This window comes from Eubalaena glacialis, chromosome 10 (genome assembly GCF_028564815.1).
Source record: "Eubalaena glacialis isolate mEubGla1 chromosome 10, mEubGla1.1.hap2.+ XY, whole genome shotgun sequence".
NCBI classification, from domain to species: domain Eukaryota; kingdom Metazoa; phylum Chordata; class Mammalia; order Artiodactyla; family Balaenidae; genus Eubalaena; species Eubalaena glacialis.
Window position 1 is genome coordinate 74,257,843 of NC_083725.1, and position 14,627 is coordinate 74,272,469.

The 14,627-nt window shown below is 36.0% G+C and overlaps 1 protein-coding gene across 7 annotated transcripts in view; it reads right to left on the reverse strand.

Annotated features, from left to right (window-relative positions):
- Positions 1 to 14,627, reverse strand: part of STK33 (serine/threonine kinase 33) — a 184,673-nt gene that overhangs the window by 80,520 nt on the left and 89,526 nt on the right. For all 7 annotated transcript variants that reach the window (XM_061202962.1, XM_061202961.1, XM_061202964.1 and 4 more), the window contains 2 exons: positions 2,990 to 3,380; positions 1,805 to 1,918 (listed from right to left, as the gene is read on the reverse strand). In XM_061202962.1, coding sequence (XP_061058945.1) covers positions 1,805 to 1,918; positions 2,990 to 3,214 — 339 coding nt within the window. In that variant the 5' untranslated portion in view covers positions 3,215 to 3,380. The remainder of the gene's footprint in view (positions 1 to 1,804; positions 1,919 to 2,989; positions 3,381 to 14,627) is intronic.

Below are 14,627 nucleotides of genomic sequence, written 5' to 3' on the forward strand. Positions count from 1 at the left end.
TTGAATGTTGTGAATGGTGACTCCCACTCAGGCAGGGCACATCCTGTCCAGGGGATTGTCCCCAGGACACTGCCTTCTGATGACTTATAATTACTTTGGCTTTTCCCTCTTCCCATTACCACTCGATAGTGAGAATCAAAGTCAAAAAACTAAGATGATTAAAATAAGACAAAACATTTTATTATATGTACCTGCAACTCCCAACTATACACTATGTAAAACGAGTTAAAGCTCAACTTAAACCTTTTATTCCCACAGAACAAAATAATCTCAATAATCCCTAACCACTTCCCCAACTTTTCTTGTCCTTTAAAAATTAACCTCTCATTTTATCTCTAGACATATAGAACCACAATTTGGACACAGTATTTTAATACCGTTTATAGGATTTTTAAAATGAAGAATGGGTAGAAAAATAGTCCAACTGCCCAACTAGTTGTTTATAAATTAATCTTTTTCTTTAACTAACTGCTTTGGCATCATTACATAGTGATGAAAATAAGGAGAAAATGACTTCTTGTTTACAATAATTTTAAGAGGATGCTATTACAATGGTAACGTAGATCTCTTTTTATTGACATATAAGAAGTCCATGATATAGTATAGAGTGTGAAAGCATGCATGATATGATCCCATTACCAAAAATCTGTATATGTGGAGGTGCTTACATTGGTGTCTGGAAAGTTGTTCATCTAAATATTAAGAATAGTTATCATTAGGTAGTAGAACTTTGGATGACTGTAACTTCCTTTTTTATACTCTTCTGATGTTTGATATCTTTAAAATGAGCCTATTTAATGGGGGAAGAGAAACTTCCCCTATACCATTTAATGTTATTTCTTAAAAATATGTGTATATTTGAAATCTTTTACAATTTAAACCAGGAAAAAAACAAAAATAAAAAATAGGGTAAGACTTATACATGCCTAGAAAAATGAAGTAAAGACAACAAATGTTAAAATTGGTTATGTCTGGCTCATGATTTTTATCTTCTTCACTTTTCTATCTATATTTTCCTAATTTTTCAAAACGCATACATTTTGCTTTTATAAAAGCTCTTATGGTTAAATTTAAAACTCAGTAAATTTGTGGATTTTTTTAAAAATTCAGGTCTTTTGTTTACAGGGGAAGATTTAAACTTTTCAGGTCAGAAGTTCTTAGAAAGTTTTTCTGATCTCTTCAAGTAAATTGCCGAATATTTCTTAAAGCAATTTTTTAAAGTTATTTAACATTAACACAATTTTCTTCTTATAGTTGTTCTTGTTGCAGTTCCTTTAATCTGGTGTTAAAGGAACACATTTTAATTTCTAAAATGGTACTAAAATTTAAGTCATATTTGTATATAAGAATTAGAATCCTGGGAAGAATAATATTGGCATTCACTCAATCACAGGCTGGAAAAATATGGAGGGGCCCATGAGGGAAATTCTAGCCTCACTACTGGTCATCAAAGAAGTGAACAGCCAAACCATCTAAGTCACCTGGTCTCTGTCTGCATCTTGAATAGGTCTATACAAAGACTCCACAACTGCCCTCAGCAACAGGCAAGACCTGGAGACCAAAATGTTCTCATTTTGTCTAATAAAAATGCTCTCCACTTTAATTATTAAAGTCCATTTGCACCTCTATGAACAGAAAAAATAATTAATCTGCATTTTCTTTAGTAAAGACTTTGACATACTTAAAAATGGTAAGTTTCCTCTTTCCTTTCCTTAGAGACTTACTTTTAAATCATTTTTGCCATTAACACTGACTTAGAAGAAACCAGAAAATTTCTAGTAGCTTCAGTTTGCTCTCTATATACCTGAATAGCAGCTCCGTTGTCCATCCTTATGTGAGGAACTTTTCCTTCTGTAAAGTTGCCTCGACCCCACTGTTGTTGAGATGATTTTCTCTCTACATTTGAGGTTTTTGAGGGCTTGGACCAAAAAGAAATTATAATATTAACTTTAAGATATAATAATCTGACAAATCTTTAATGTGTGTCAAGATATTTACTGTGTACAAGATAGTTTACTGTTTTTTTCAAATTCTAAGCCCTATATAATTCATTCACCCATTAGGCTAAAAGAGGCCTTAAGAAGTTATTCAATCTAATCTCCTGAATCCACGCAAGTCTACATGATGACTTGCATAGAAGATAAATCAGGACTTAAAATCTTTAACATCACAAGAGAAGGCAACTTCACAGCTTTCTCAATCACCCTTGTTTCAAGACATAACAATCATCTCAAATAGGTTATACACAAAAAATTACTGGCCAGACATTCACAAAATATGCTTTGAATGAAGATAACATAGCAATAATTCACTCAGAGACACCTATATGGCAAAAACTATACCATAATACAAATCAGAAATAACAGTTTAGGGTGAAAATGTGAAAAAGGTACAAATTTGAGGGCTGAGAACCTAACTTTTCTTAAACTTACTGCTCTCTGTCTCCAAAGTTGTGCTATATCAATGACAATCTTCCACAGTGCCTCTTCACTATAAAGGCGAATATACCAAAACCCGTCCAACTGGGTAGTCATAGATTGTAACTAATGCAAGTCAACTTTGTAAGGTATAGTTGATATTCCATCTAGATAACCAGGAACTGTCTTAAGTAATAACCATCCTATATTTAACCACAACCATAAATCTCATTCTGCATCAATTGAAGAAAATGCCCCCAAATTCAGATTTAATTCAATTTGAAAACCAACTCATTTCCATATAAACCATTTTTTTAAAAAAGAAGCTGGAATAACATTCTGAATTATTCATAATCCTGAGAAATCATTAATTTGGGCAGTGGTTGGAAATAGCGTAAAAGAAATTACCAACCAACTTTTCTCACCTCTTATGTAAGAAAGAAATGTTACTTTAATAGTTAAGAAGGCAATGAATTGGCTGACAAGGGTCCATGGGATATGGATGAATCTAGGGATGGGATCAGGGAATGGGACATCCACTTGTGTTGAGATGTACAGTCTTCAATATTTACCAAATCTTTTCCAGAGGTAATATCTTTGCTGGCTTGTCTTTCTTTTTTTCTCTCTGGTGAAAATATAAATTCTGAACTACCAATGCTCGATGTCTGTGACATTTCCACCACTGACACTGGAGAAAGCTTTGTTTTACAAGAACATACACAAAGTACATTTTTCTGAGAAGCAGATGAACAGTTGGGGCATTTTGTGGATTTTTTACCACAGCTGCTATCAGCCATTTGCTTAACTCTTCAACAAAAGCAACTTGAAAGAAAGATGTTTCCACTGTTTGAGGAAAAGAACCAGACCAAAAAGGATAAGGTAAGCTGATGGCGAAAACTGTAACTTCCAAGTGGTGAGGTCCTTAGGTTAATGATGCACTAGACTTACAGTCACACAGGAGAGCTGCAGGTAGAAAAGAAATCACCATTTAGAAAATTCTTTCTTATCCAATCACCCTCCTAGAAATCAAAGAAAAACTAGCAACTAGTACCAAAAGCATCCTGCCTATACATGAAAGTTAATATTTACAACAAAATTAGAACATATTTCTAAAAACCAATACATTCTCATCTTCCAAAATTGAATTCTTGAACTCCAGACATTTTATTTACTTAAGAGTCAAAAGAATCACCCTCTGTACAGAATCATAAAACTGCTAAAAAAGCATGGTCTAAGGAAATTTGGTGGGTTGATATCAATTTTTTTTAAATGAAGCAGAATAGAATAGATATATATGAGAGTATTTTGCATAGATCCTTGGTAAGTTTTGCGAAACTTAAAAAAAATTATATAGATATGAATGTACAGAATGTGTGTGTGTGCGTGTGTGTACACTTGGTCACAGTTTAAAATGTATTTCTTAATGTGGGTTGTGGTAAAAACAAAAAAGACTTAAAAATACTGATATAAAACGTACACTACTGTGGTTTCAGAAGTTAATAAGCCTTAGTTTACTTATTATCAGAGCAAAGCCATATCACATACTTCACAAAGGAGTAGATAATTTGATTTTATAAAACTATCTAATTCTAAAAGTTCAAAGGCAATATTAGAAGTATCCTCATTTTTATTCTCAAATAGAAAAATAGGAACTAGTGGGTGCTATTTTTCCCTGAGTGAAGAACAGGTACGCCCATCATTCTACCTAACTAGAGTTACTGCAGCTGTATGGTGGCAAGTTGGAGAGATGTGAGCTGAGGAAGGAGGGGGATGTGTTCTGCAGCACATGAAAGAGAATACTTTGAGAAACTTCCAGAAATAACTGGGAGTACATCATTATGGTTTTGTGCCATCCTACTTCAGGTATTACTTAAAAGTGTATTTTGAAGTCATAGATTGATAAGGCAGGGGCATATGGACTATACCTTTGTTCTTTGTACTGGAATAAACTTGACCACAATAGGAGTTAGATATCTTTATTTCATTAGAGAAATATATTTCTAGTTTTAATTGTCTAAGACTGATTTTCTAATCAGAAACAAGGGCTAACGTTGATCAAATCTTTATCTATTGTGATTACCATATTTTTTCTTATTAGATCTTTTGATATGCTGTATTGTATTAAAAGCTTTCCTAATATTAAAGCATTCTTACATTTATAGTATGAACCCTACATGATCATGATGGATGATTCTTTCAATGTGCTGAAAAGTTGAAATGTTTGTATTTTGACTTTTCACAGTTATATTCATAAGTTAAATGGGTCTATAATTTTCCTTTTCACTCATCTTTGTCAGGTTTTGATACAAGATCCTGGCAGCTTTATAAAATAAATTGGGTATCTTTCCATCTCGCAATGCTTTGTAACAATCTGTATAGCATGGGAATCTACAGGAAAATCTCCCAGGCCCGTAGGATTTTATGAAAGATATTGCTAGTAGTTTATCCAATATTTATTCCCCCATTCTTCCTTATTAACAGAATCCTGATTTTTGTCTGGAACAGCAGTATGCTAATTAAAATCATCCATTTCCTAGCATCCCTTGCAGCTTGGAGATGGCCATGTGACTTTTGACCACGAACCTTACAGAATGAAAGCAAAGTTGTACTTAAAAGAAAACTTTACTAAACTTTATTAAAAACAGAAAAAGAAAGGATAAAAAATATACCACATGAGCAGTCGAATCAAAAAGAGAAAAACATGATTAAGGGACAAAATTTAAGATGAACAGAAATGAAAAAGAAATGTAGGTTCTGTTGAATCTTGCCTATAAGGTCCCAAATAAACTGAACCCTCCCTCTCTCCCTCTCAGATTTCAAATCTTACCATTCTCTCCTTTGCTCTAGATACACCTGTCTCCTTGCTGTTCCTTGCATATGCCAAGCATACTCCCTTCTTGTGGCTTTGGCCCTTCCACTTCCTCTGCTAGGATGCTCTTCCCTCAGACATTTGCATGACTTGTTCCCTCACCTCATGCTGATTTCTGCTCATCTGAGAGACCTCTTCTAACCACCTCATCTGAAACAGCAGACCCATTCACTCTATCCCCTTACTTTGCTTTATTTTTATTTATAGCATTTATCATTTCATTCAGGAAGTTCTATGCCAGATTTCTTTCCTACTTTTAGTGAATAGATGATTCCCATATATGTAAATTGTTTCATAGCAATGAAAGCCATCCAATTCATTTCATTCAGTTAGAATAACCAAAATCAGATCATGGCAGTGTTCTAGAAAAGGGAGGAGTTCTTACAGGCCAATCTCATTTGTGAGTAGATACAAAATTCCTAAATGCTGTACTTGTATTTATCCCAGGTAATACATACAGCATATTCTAAGATTATTAGACAGAAATAAAGTCGGCCCAATAAGTATGACCTTTCATCAAAGTCGTACGAACAAATTCTCCTGCTGTGATTAAAACTCATAATGGTGAGCACTGGAAAAGGTACATAAGGAGTACCCTCCAGACAGGTAGAGGGAAAAAAGAATGCAATTGATGCCAATGCGCGCAGGTGCGTGCACACACACACACATACACACACACACTCATCCTTTTTAACAAATGCTTGACCTTGTTTTTCAAGTATATGTAGCAAAACAAATAAAACTCAGAACGTACCCTTATGCACTATGCAAAACGATTTTACTTTAGGCCTTGGAAAAAAATGCTTTGCATTTCAGGTTAAATATAAAAGCCTGTAACCATCAGTGACTCAGAGCAGTAGAGTAGATCTGCAAATAACAGCCTTTCTGTTTAGGAAAAATAGTGCTTTCTCTCTACAGGTGTAGAAAAGTCCCATGTCAGAAGTGTAAGGCATCATTTTATACATGCACTGAGAATACTGATTTTAAAGTACTTTTTATAAGAAAATGAAAGAAGTGTTCATAATGTAAAGGTTTATTTAAAATGTAGCTGAGTTCCTTCATTATAAGCAGTACTCCTAAAAGAATGCTTACCATAGCCTTCAAATTTTACTACATATATATATATATTTATCCACAAACTTGCAAATAATCTTTAATTAAATTTCCCATTTTTAAGACAGATTATTTTGTTGATCAAAAAATAGTTATCTTTTTCTTAGCTCTGTTCAGAAAGCATTTCCTTTAGTTTTTCCCTCAATTTCTCAGTAAGTCATATTATCACTGTATCACTGACATTGACACAGACTGCTGAGTACTTTTTTTTATACTGTCAATTTTATTATTTTTTTTAACATCTTTATTGGAGTATAATTGCTTCACAATGTTGTGCTACTTTCCGCTGCACAACAAAGTGAATCAGCCATAGGTATGCATATATCCCCATATTCCCTCCCTCTTGCGTCTCCCTCTTACCCTCCCTATTCCACCCCTCCAGGTGGTCACAAAGCACTGAGCTGATCTCCCTGTGCAATGCAGCTGCTTCCCACTAGCTATCTATTTTACATTTGGTAGTGTGTATATGTCAATGCTACTTTCTCACTTCATCCCAACTTAACCTTCCCCTTCCCTGTGTCCTCAAGTCCATTCTCTACATCAGCATCTTTATTCCTGGCCTGCCCCTGGGTTCATGAGAACCCTTTTTTTTTTTTTTTTTTGGATTCCATATATATGTGTTATCATATGGTATTTGTTTTTCTCTTTCTGACTTACTTCACTCTGTATGACAGACTCTAGGTCCATCCACCTCACTACAAATAACTCAATTTTGGTTTTTTTTATGGCTGAATAATATTCCATTGTATATATGTGCCCCATCTTCTTTATCCATTCATCTGTCGATGGACACTTAGGTTGCTTCCATGTCCTGCCTATTGTAAATAGTGCTGCAATGAACACTGTGGTAAATGACTCTTTTTGAATTATGCCCAGGGTATATGCCCAGGGTATATGCCCAGTAGTGGGATTGCTAGGTCATATGGTAGTTCTATTTTTAGTTTTTTAAGGAACCTCCATATTGTTCTCCATAGTGGCTGCATCAATTTACATTCCCACAAACACTGCAAGAGGGTTCCTTTTTCTCCACACCCTCTCCATCATTTACTGTTTGTAGATTTTGGGATAATGGCCATTCTGACTGGTGTGAGGTGATACTTCATTGTAGTTTTCATTTGCATTTCTCTAATGATTAGTGATGTTGAGCATCCTTTCATGTGTTTGTTGACAATCTGTATATCTTCTTTAGAGAAACGTCTATTTAGGGCTTCTGCCCATTTTTGGATTGGGTTGTTTGTTTTTTGATACTGAGCTGCATGAGCTGCTTGTATATTTTGGAGATTAATACTTTGTCAGTTGCTTCGTCTGCAAATATTTTCTCCCATTCTGAGGGTTGTCTTTTCGTCTTGTTTATGGTTTCCTTTGCTGTGCAAAAGCTTTTAAGTTTCATTAGATCCCATTTGTTTATTTTTGTTTTTATTTCCATTTCTCTAGGAGGTGGGTCAAAAAGGATCTTGCTGTGATTTATGTCGTAGAGTGTTCTACCTATGTTTTCCTCTAAGAGTTTTATAGTGTCTGGCCTTACATTTAGGTCTTTAATCCATTTTGAGTTTATTTATTTTACACTCCCCACCCCCGCCGCTTTCCCCACTTGGTGTCCATACGTTTGTTCTCTACATCTGTGTCTCAATTTCTGCCCTGCAAACCAGTTAATCTGTACCATTCTTCTGGGTTCCACATATATGCGTTAATATACGATATTTGTTTTTCTATTTCTGACTTACTTCACTCTGTATGACAGTCTCTACATTCATCCACGTCTCTACAAATGACCCAATTCCGTTCCTTTTTATGGCTGAGTAATATTCCATTGTATATATGTGCCACATCTTCTTTATCCATTCGTCTGTCGATGGGCATTTAGGTTGCTTCCATGACCTGGCTATTGTAAATAGTGCTGCAATGAACATTCGGGTGCATGTGTCTTTTTGAATTGTGGTTTTCTCTGGGTATATGCCCAGTAGTGGGATTGCTGGGTCATATGGTAATTCTATTTTTAGTTTTTTAAGGAACATCCATATTGTTCTCCATAGTGACTGTATCAATTTACATTCCCACCAATAGTGCAAGAGGGTTCCCTTTTCTCCACACCCTCTCCAGCATTTGTTGTTTGTAGATTTTCTGATGATGCCCATTCTAACTGGTGTGAGGTGATACCTCATTGTAGTTTTGATTTGCATTTCTCTAATGATTAGTGATGTTGAGCAGCTTTTCATGTGCTTCTTGGCCATCTGTATGTCTTCTTTGGAGAAATGTCTATTTAGGTCTTCTGCCCATTTTTGGATTGGGTTGTTTGTTTTATTAATATTGAGCTGCATGAGCTGTTTATATATTTTGGAGATTAATCCTTTGTCCGTTGATTTGTTTGCAAATATTTTCTCCCATTCTGAGGGTTGTCTTTTCGTCTTGTTTATGGTTTCCTTTGCTGTGCAAAAGCTCTTAAGTTTCATTAGGTCCCATTTGTTTATTTTTGTTTTTATTTCCATTACTCTAGGAGGTGGATCAAAAAAGATCTTGCTGTGATTTATGTCAAAGAGTGTTCTAACCATATTTTCCTCTAAGAGTTTTATAGTGTCCACTCTTGCATTTAGGTCTCTAATCCATTTTGAGTTATTCTTATGTACGGTGTCAGGGAGTGTTCTAATTTCATTCTTTAACATGTAGCTGTCCAGTTTTCCCAGCACCACTTGAAGAGACTCTCTTTTCTCCATTGTATATCCTTGACTGCTTTATCATAGATTAGTTGACCACAGGTGCGTGGGTTTATCTCTGGGCTTTCTATCCTGTTCCATTGATCTATATTTATGTCCTTGCACCAGCACCTTGTCTTGATTACTGTAGCTTTGTGGTATAGTCTGAAGTCAGGGAGTCTGATTCCTCCAGCTGTTTTTATCCCTCAAAACTGGTTTGGCTATGTGGGGTCTTTTGTGTCTCCATACAAATTTTAAGATTTTTTGTCCTAGTTCTGTAAAAAATGCCATTGGTAATTTGATAGGGATTACAATGAATCTGTAGATTGCTTTGGGTAGTATAGTCATTTTCACAATATTGATTCTTCCAATCCAAGAACATGGTATATCTCTCCATCTGTTTGTATCATCTTTAATTTCTTTCATCAGTGTCTTATAGTTTTCTGCATACAGGCCTTTTGTCTCCTTAGGTAGGTTTATTCCTAGGTATTTTATTCTTTTCATTGCAATGGTAAATGGGAGTGTTTCCTTAATTTCTCTTTCAGATTTTTCATCATTAGTGTATAGGAATGCAAGAGATTTCTGCACATTAATTTTGTATCCTGCAACTTTACCAAATTCATTGATTAGCTCTAATAGTTTTCTGGTGGCATGTTTAGGATTCTCTATGTATACTATCATGTCATCTGCAAACAGTGACAGTTTTACTTCTTCTTTTCCAATTTGTATTCCTTTTATTTCTTTTTCTTCTCTGATTGCTGTGGCTAGGACTTCCAAAACTATGTTGAATAATAGTGGTGAGAGTGGACATCCTTGTCCCGTTCCTGATCTTAGAGGAAATGCTTTCAGTTTTTCACCATTGAGAATGATGTTTGCTGTGGGTTTGTTGTATATGGCCTTTATTATGTTCAGGTAGGTTCCCTCTATGCCCACTTTCTGGAGAGTTTTTATCATAAATGGGTGTTGAATTTTGCCAAAAGCTTTTTCTGCATCTATTGAGATGATCATATGGTTTTTATCCTTCAATTTGTTAATCTGGTGTATCACACTGGTTTGCATATATTGAAAAATCCTTGCATCCCTGGGATAAATCCCACTTGATCACGGTGTATGATCCTTTTGATGTGTTGTTGGATTCTGTTTGCTACTATTTTGTTGAGGATTTTTGCATCTATATTCATCAGTGATGTTGGTCTATAATTTTCTTTTTTTGTAGTATCTTTGTCTGGTTTTGGTATCAGGGTGATAGTGGCCTCATAGAATGAGTTTGGGAGTGTTCCTTCCTCTGCAAGTTTTTGGAAGACTTTGAGAAGGATGGGTGTTAGCTCTTCTCTAAATGTGATAGAATTCACCTGTGAAGCCATCTGGTCCTGGACTTTGGTCTGTTGGAAGATTTTTAATCACAGTTTCAATTTCATTACTTGTGATTGGTCTGTTCATATTTTCTATTTCTTCCCGGTTCAGTCTTGGAAGGTTATACCTTTCTAAGAATTTGTCCATTTCTTCCAGGTTGTCCATTTTATTGGCATAGAGTTGCTTGTAGTAGTCTCTTAGGATGATTTGTATTTCTGCGGTGTCTGTTTTAACTTCTCCTTTTTCATTTCTAATTTTATTGCTTTAAGTCCTCTCCTTCTTTTTCTTGATGAGTCTGGCTAATGGTTTATCAATTTTGTTTATCTTCTCAAAGAACCGGCTTTTAGTTTTAGTGATCTTTGCTATTGTTTTCTTTGTTTCTATTTCATTTATTTCTGCTCTGATCTTTATGATTTCTTTCCTTCTGCTATCTTTGGGGGTTTTTTGTTCTTCTTTCTCTAATTGCTTGAGGTGTAAAGTTAGGTTGCTTATTTGAGATTTTTCTTGTTTCTTGATGTAGGATTGTACTGCTATAAACTGCCCTCTTAGAATGGCTTTTGCTGCATCCCACAGGTTTTGGGTTGTCGTGTTTTCATTGTCATTTGTTTCTAGGTATTTTTTGATTTCCTCTTTGATTTCTTCAGTGATCTCTTGGTTATTTAGTAACGTATTGTTTAGCCTCCATGTGTTTGTGTTTTTTATGTTTTTTTCTCTGTAATTGATTTCTAATCTCATAGCGTTGTGGTCAGAAAAGATGCTTGATATGATTTCAATTTTCTTAAATTTCCCGAGGCTTGATTTGTGACCCAAGATGTGATCTATCCTGGAGAATGTTCCGTGCGCACTTGAGAAGAAAGTGTAATCTGCTGTTTTAGGATGGAATGTCCTATAAATATCAATTAAATCTATCTGGTCTATTGTATCATTTAAAGCTTGTGTTTCCTTATTAATTTTCTGTTTGGATGATCTGTCCATTGGTATAAGTGAGGTGTTAAAGTCCCCCACTATTATTGTGTTACTGTCGATTTCCTCTTTTATCGCTGTTAGCAGTTGCCTTATGTATTGAGGTGCTCCTATGTTGGGTGCATATATATTTATAATTGTTATATCTTCTTCATGGATTGAGCCCTTGATCATTATGTAGTGTCCTTCCTTGTCTCCTGTAACATTCTTTACTTTAAAGTCTATTTTATCTGAGTATTGCTACTCCAGCTTTCTTTTGATTTCCATTTTCCTGGAATACCTTTTTCCATCTCCTCACATTCAGTCTGTATGTGTCCCTAGGTCTGAAGTGGGTCTCTTGTAGACAGCATATATATGGGTCTTGTTTTTGTATCCATTCAGCGATCTGAGTCTTTTGGTTGGAGCATTTAATCCATTCACGTTTAAGGTAATTATCCATATGTATGTTCCTATTACCATTTTTAAAATTGTTTTGGGTTTGTTTTTGTAGGTCCTTTTCTTCTCTTGTGTTTCCCACTTAGAGAAGTTCCTTTAGCATTTGTTGTAGAGCTGGTTTGGTGGTGCTGAATTCCCTTAGCTTTTGCTTGTCTGTAAAGCTTTTGATTTCTCCATCGAATCTGAAGGAGATCCTTGCTGGGTAGAGTAATCTTGGTTGTAGGTTCTTCCCTTTCATCACTTTAAATATGTCCTGCCACTCCCTTCTGTCTTGTAGAGTTTCTGCTGAGAAATCAGCTGTTAACATTATGGGAGTTCCCTTGTATGTTATTTGTCATTTTTCCCTTGCTGCTTTCAATAATTTTTCTTTGTCTTTAATTTTTGTCAATTTGATTACTATGTGTCTTGGCATGTTTCTCCTTGGGTTTATCCTGTATGGGACTCTCTGCACCTCCTGGAATTCATTGACTATTTCCTTTCCCATGTTAAGGAAGTTTTCGACTATAATCTCTTCAAATATTTTCTCGGGTCCTTTCTCTCTCTCTTCTCCTTCTGGGACCCCTATAACGCGAATGTTGTTGTGTTTAATGTTGTCCCTGAGGTCTCTTAGGCTGTCTTCATTTCTTTTCATTCTCTTTTCTTTATTCTGTTCCACAGCAGTGAATTCCACCATTCTGTCTTCCAGGTCACTTATCCGTTCTTCTGCCTCAGTTATCCTGTTATTGATTCCTTCTAGGTGTATTTTTCATTTCAGTTATTGTATTGTTCATCTCTGTTTGTTTGTTCTTTAATTCTTCTAGGTCTTTGTTAAATATTTTTTGCATCTTCTCGATCTTTGCCTCCATTCTTTTTCTGAGGTCCTGGATCATCTTCACTATCATGATTCTGAATTCTTTTTCTGGAAGGTTGCCTATCTCCACTTCATTTACTTGTTTTTCTGGGGTTTTATCTTGTTCCTTCATCTGGTACATAGCCCTCTGCCTTCTCATCTTGTCTATCTTTCTGTGCATGTGGTTTTTGTTCTACAGGCTGCAGGATTGTAGTTCTTCTTGCTTCTGCTGTCTGCCCTCTGGTGGATGAGGCTAAGAGGCTTGTGCAAGCTCCCTGATGGGAGGGACTGGTGGTGGGTAGAGCTGCCTGTTGCTCTGGTGGGCAGAGCTCAGTAAAACTTTAATCCACTTGTCTGCTGATGGATGGGGCTGGGTTCCCTCCCTGTTGGTTGTTTGGCCTGAGGCGACCCAACACTGGAGCCTACCTGGGCTCTTTGGTGGGGCTAATGGTGGACTCTAGGAGGGCTCACGCCAAGGAGTACTTCCCAGAACTTCTGCTGCCAGTGTCCTTGACCTCATGGTGAGACACAGCCACCCCCCACCTCTGCAGGAGACCCTCCAACACTAGCAGGTAGGTCTGGTTCAGTCTCCTATGGAGTCATTGCTCCTTCCCCTGGGTCCCGATGTGCACACTACTTTGTGTGTGCCCTCCAAGAGTGGAGTCTCTATTTCTCCCAGTCCTGTTGAAGTCCAGCAATCAAATCCCCCATTTTGAGTTTATTTTTGTGTATGGTGTTAGGAAGTGTTCTAACTTCATTCTTTTACATATAGCTGTCCAGTTTTCCCAGCATCACCTATTGAAGAGGCTGTCTTTTCTCAATTGTATACTCTTCCCTCATTTATAAAAGATAAGGTGAACATATGGGCATGGGTTTATCTCTGGGCTTTCTAACCTGTTCCATTGATCTATATTTCTGTTTTTGTGCCAATACAATACTGTCTTGATTACTGTAGCTTTGTAGTATAGTCTGAAGTCAGGAAGCCTGATTCCTCCAGCTCCGTTTTTCTTTCTCAAGAGTCCTTTGGCTATTCGGGGTCTTTTGTGTTTCCAGACAAATTGTGAAATTTTTTGTTCTAGTCCTGTGAAAAATGCCAATGGTAGTTTGATAGGGATTGCACTGAATCTATAGATTGCTTTGGGTGATATAGTCTGTTTCGCAATGTTGATTCTTTCAATCCAACAACATGGTATATCTCTCCATCTGTTTGTATCATCTTTAATTTCTTTCATCAGTGTCTTATAGTTTTCTGCATACAGGTTTTTTGCCTCCTTAAGTAGGTTTGTTCCTAGGTATTTTATTCTTTTTGTTGCAATGGTAAATGGGAGTGTTTCCTTAATTTCTCTTTCAGATTTTTCATCATTAATGTATAGGAATGCAAGAGATTTTGGTACATTAATTTTGTATCCTGCTACACTACCAAATTCATTGATTAGCTCTAGTAGTTTTCTGTTAGTATCTTTAGGATTCTCTATGTATAGTATCATGTCATCGGCAAACAGTGACAGTTTTACTTCTTCTTTTCCGATTTGGATTCCTTTTATTTCTTTTTCTTCTCTGATTGCTGTAGCTAAAACTTCCAAAACTATGTTGAATAATAGTGGTGAGAGTGGGCAACCTTGTCTTGTTCGTGATCTAAGAAGAAATGGTTTCAGTTTTTCACCATTGAGAATGATGTTGGCTGTGGGTGTGTCGTATATGGCCTTTATTATGTTGGGGTAGGTACCCTCTGTGCGTACCTTCTGGAGAGTTTTTATGATAAATGGGTGTTGAATTTTGTCAAAAGCTTTTTCTGCATCTATTGAGATGATCATATGGTTTTTATCCTTCAATTTGTTAATATGGTGTATCACATTGATTGATTTGCATACACTGAAGAATGCTTGCATTCCTGGGATAAACTCCACCTGGTCATGGTGTATGATCCTTTTAATGTGCTGTTGGATTCTGTTTGCTAC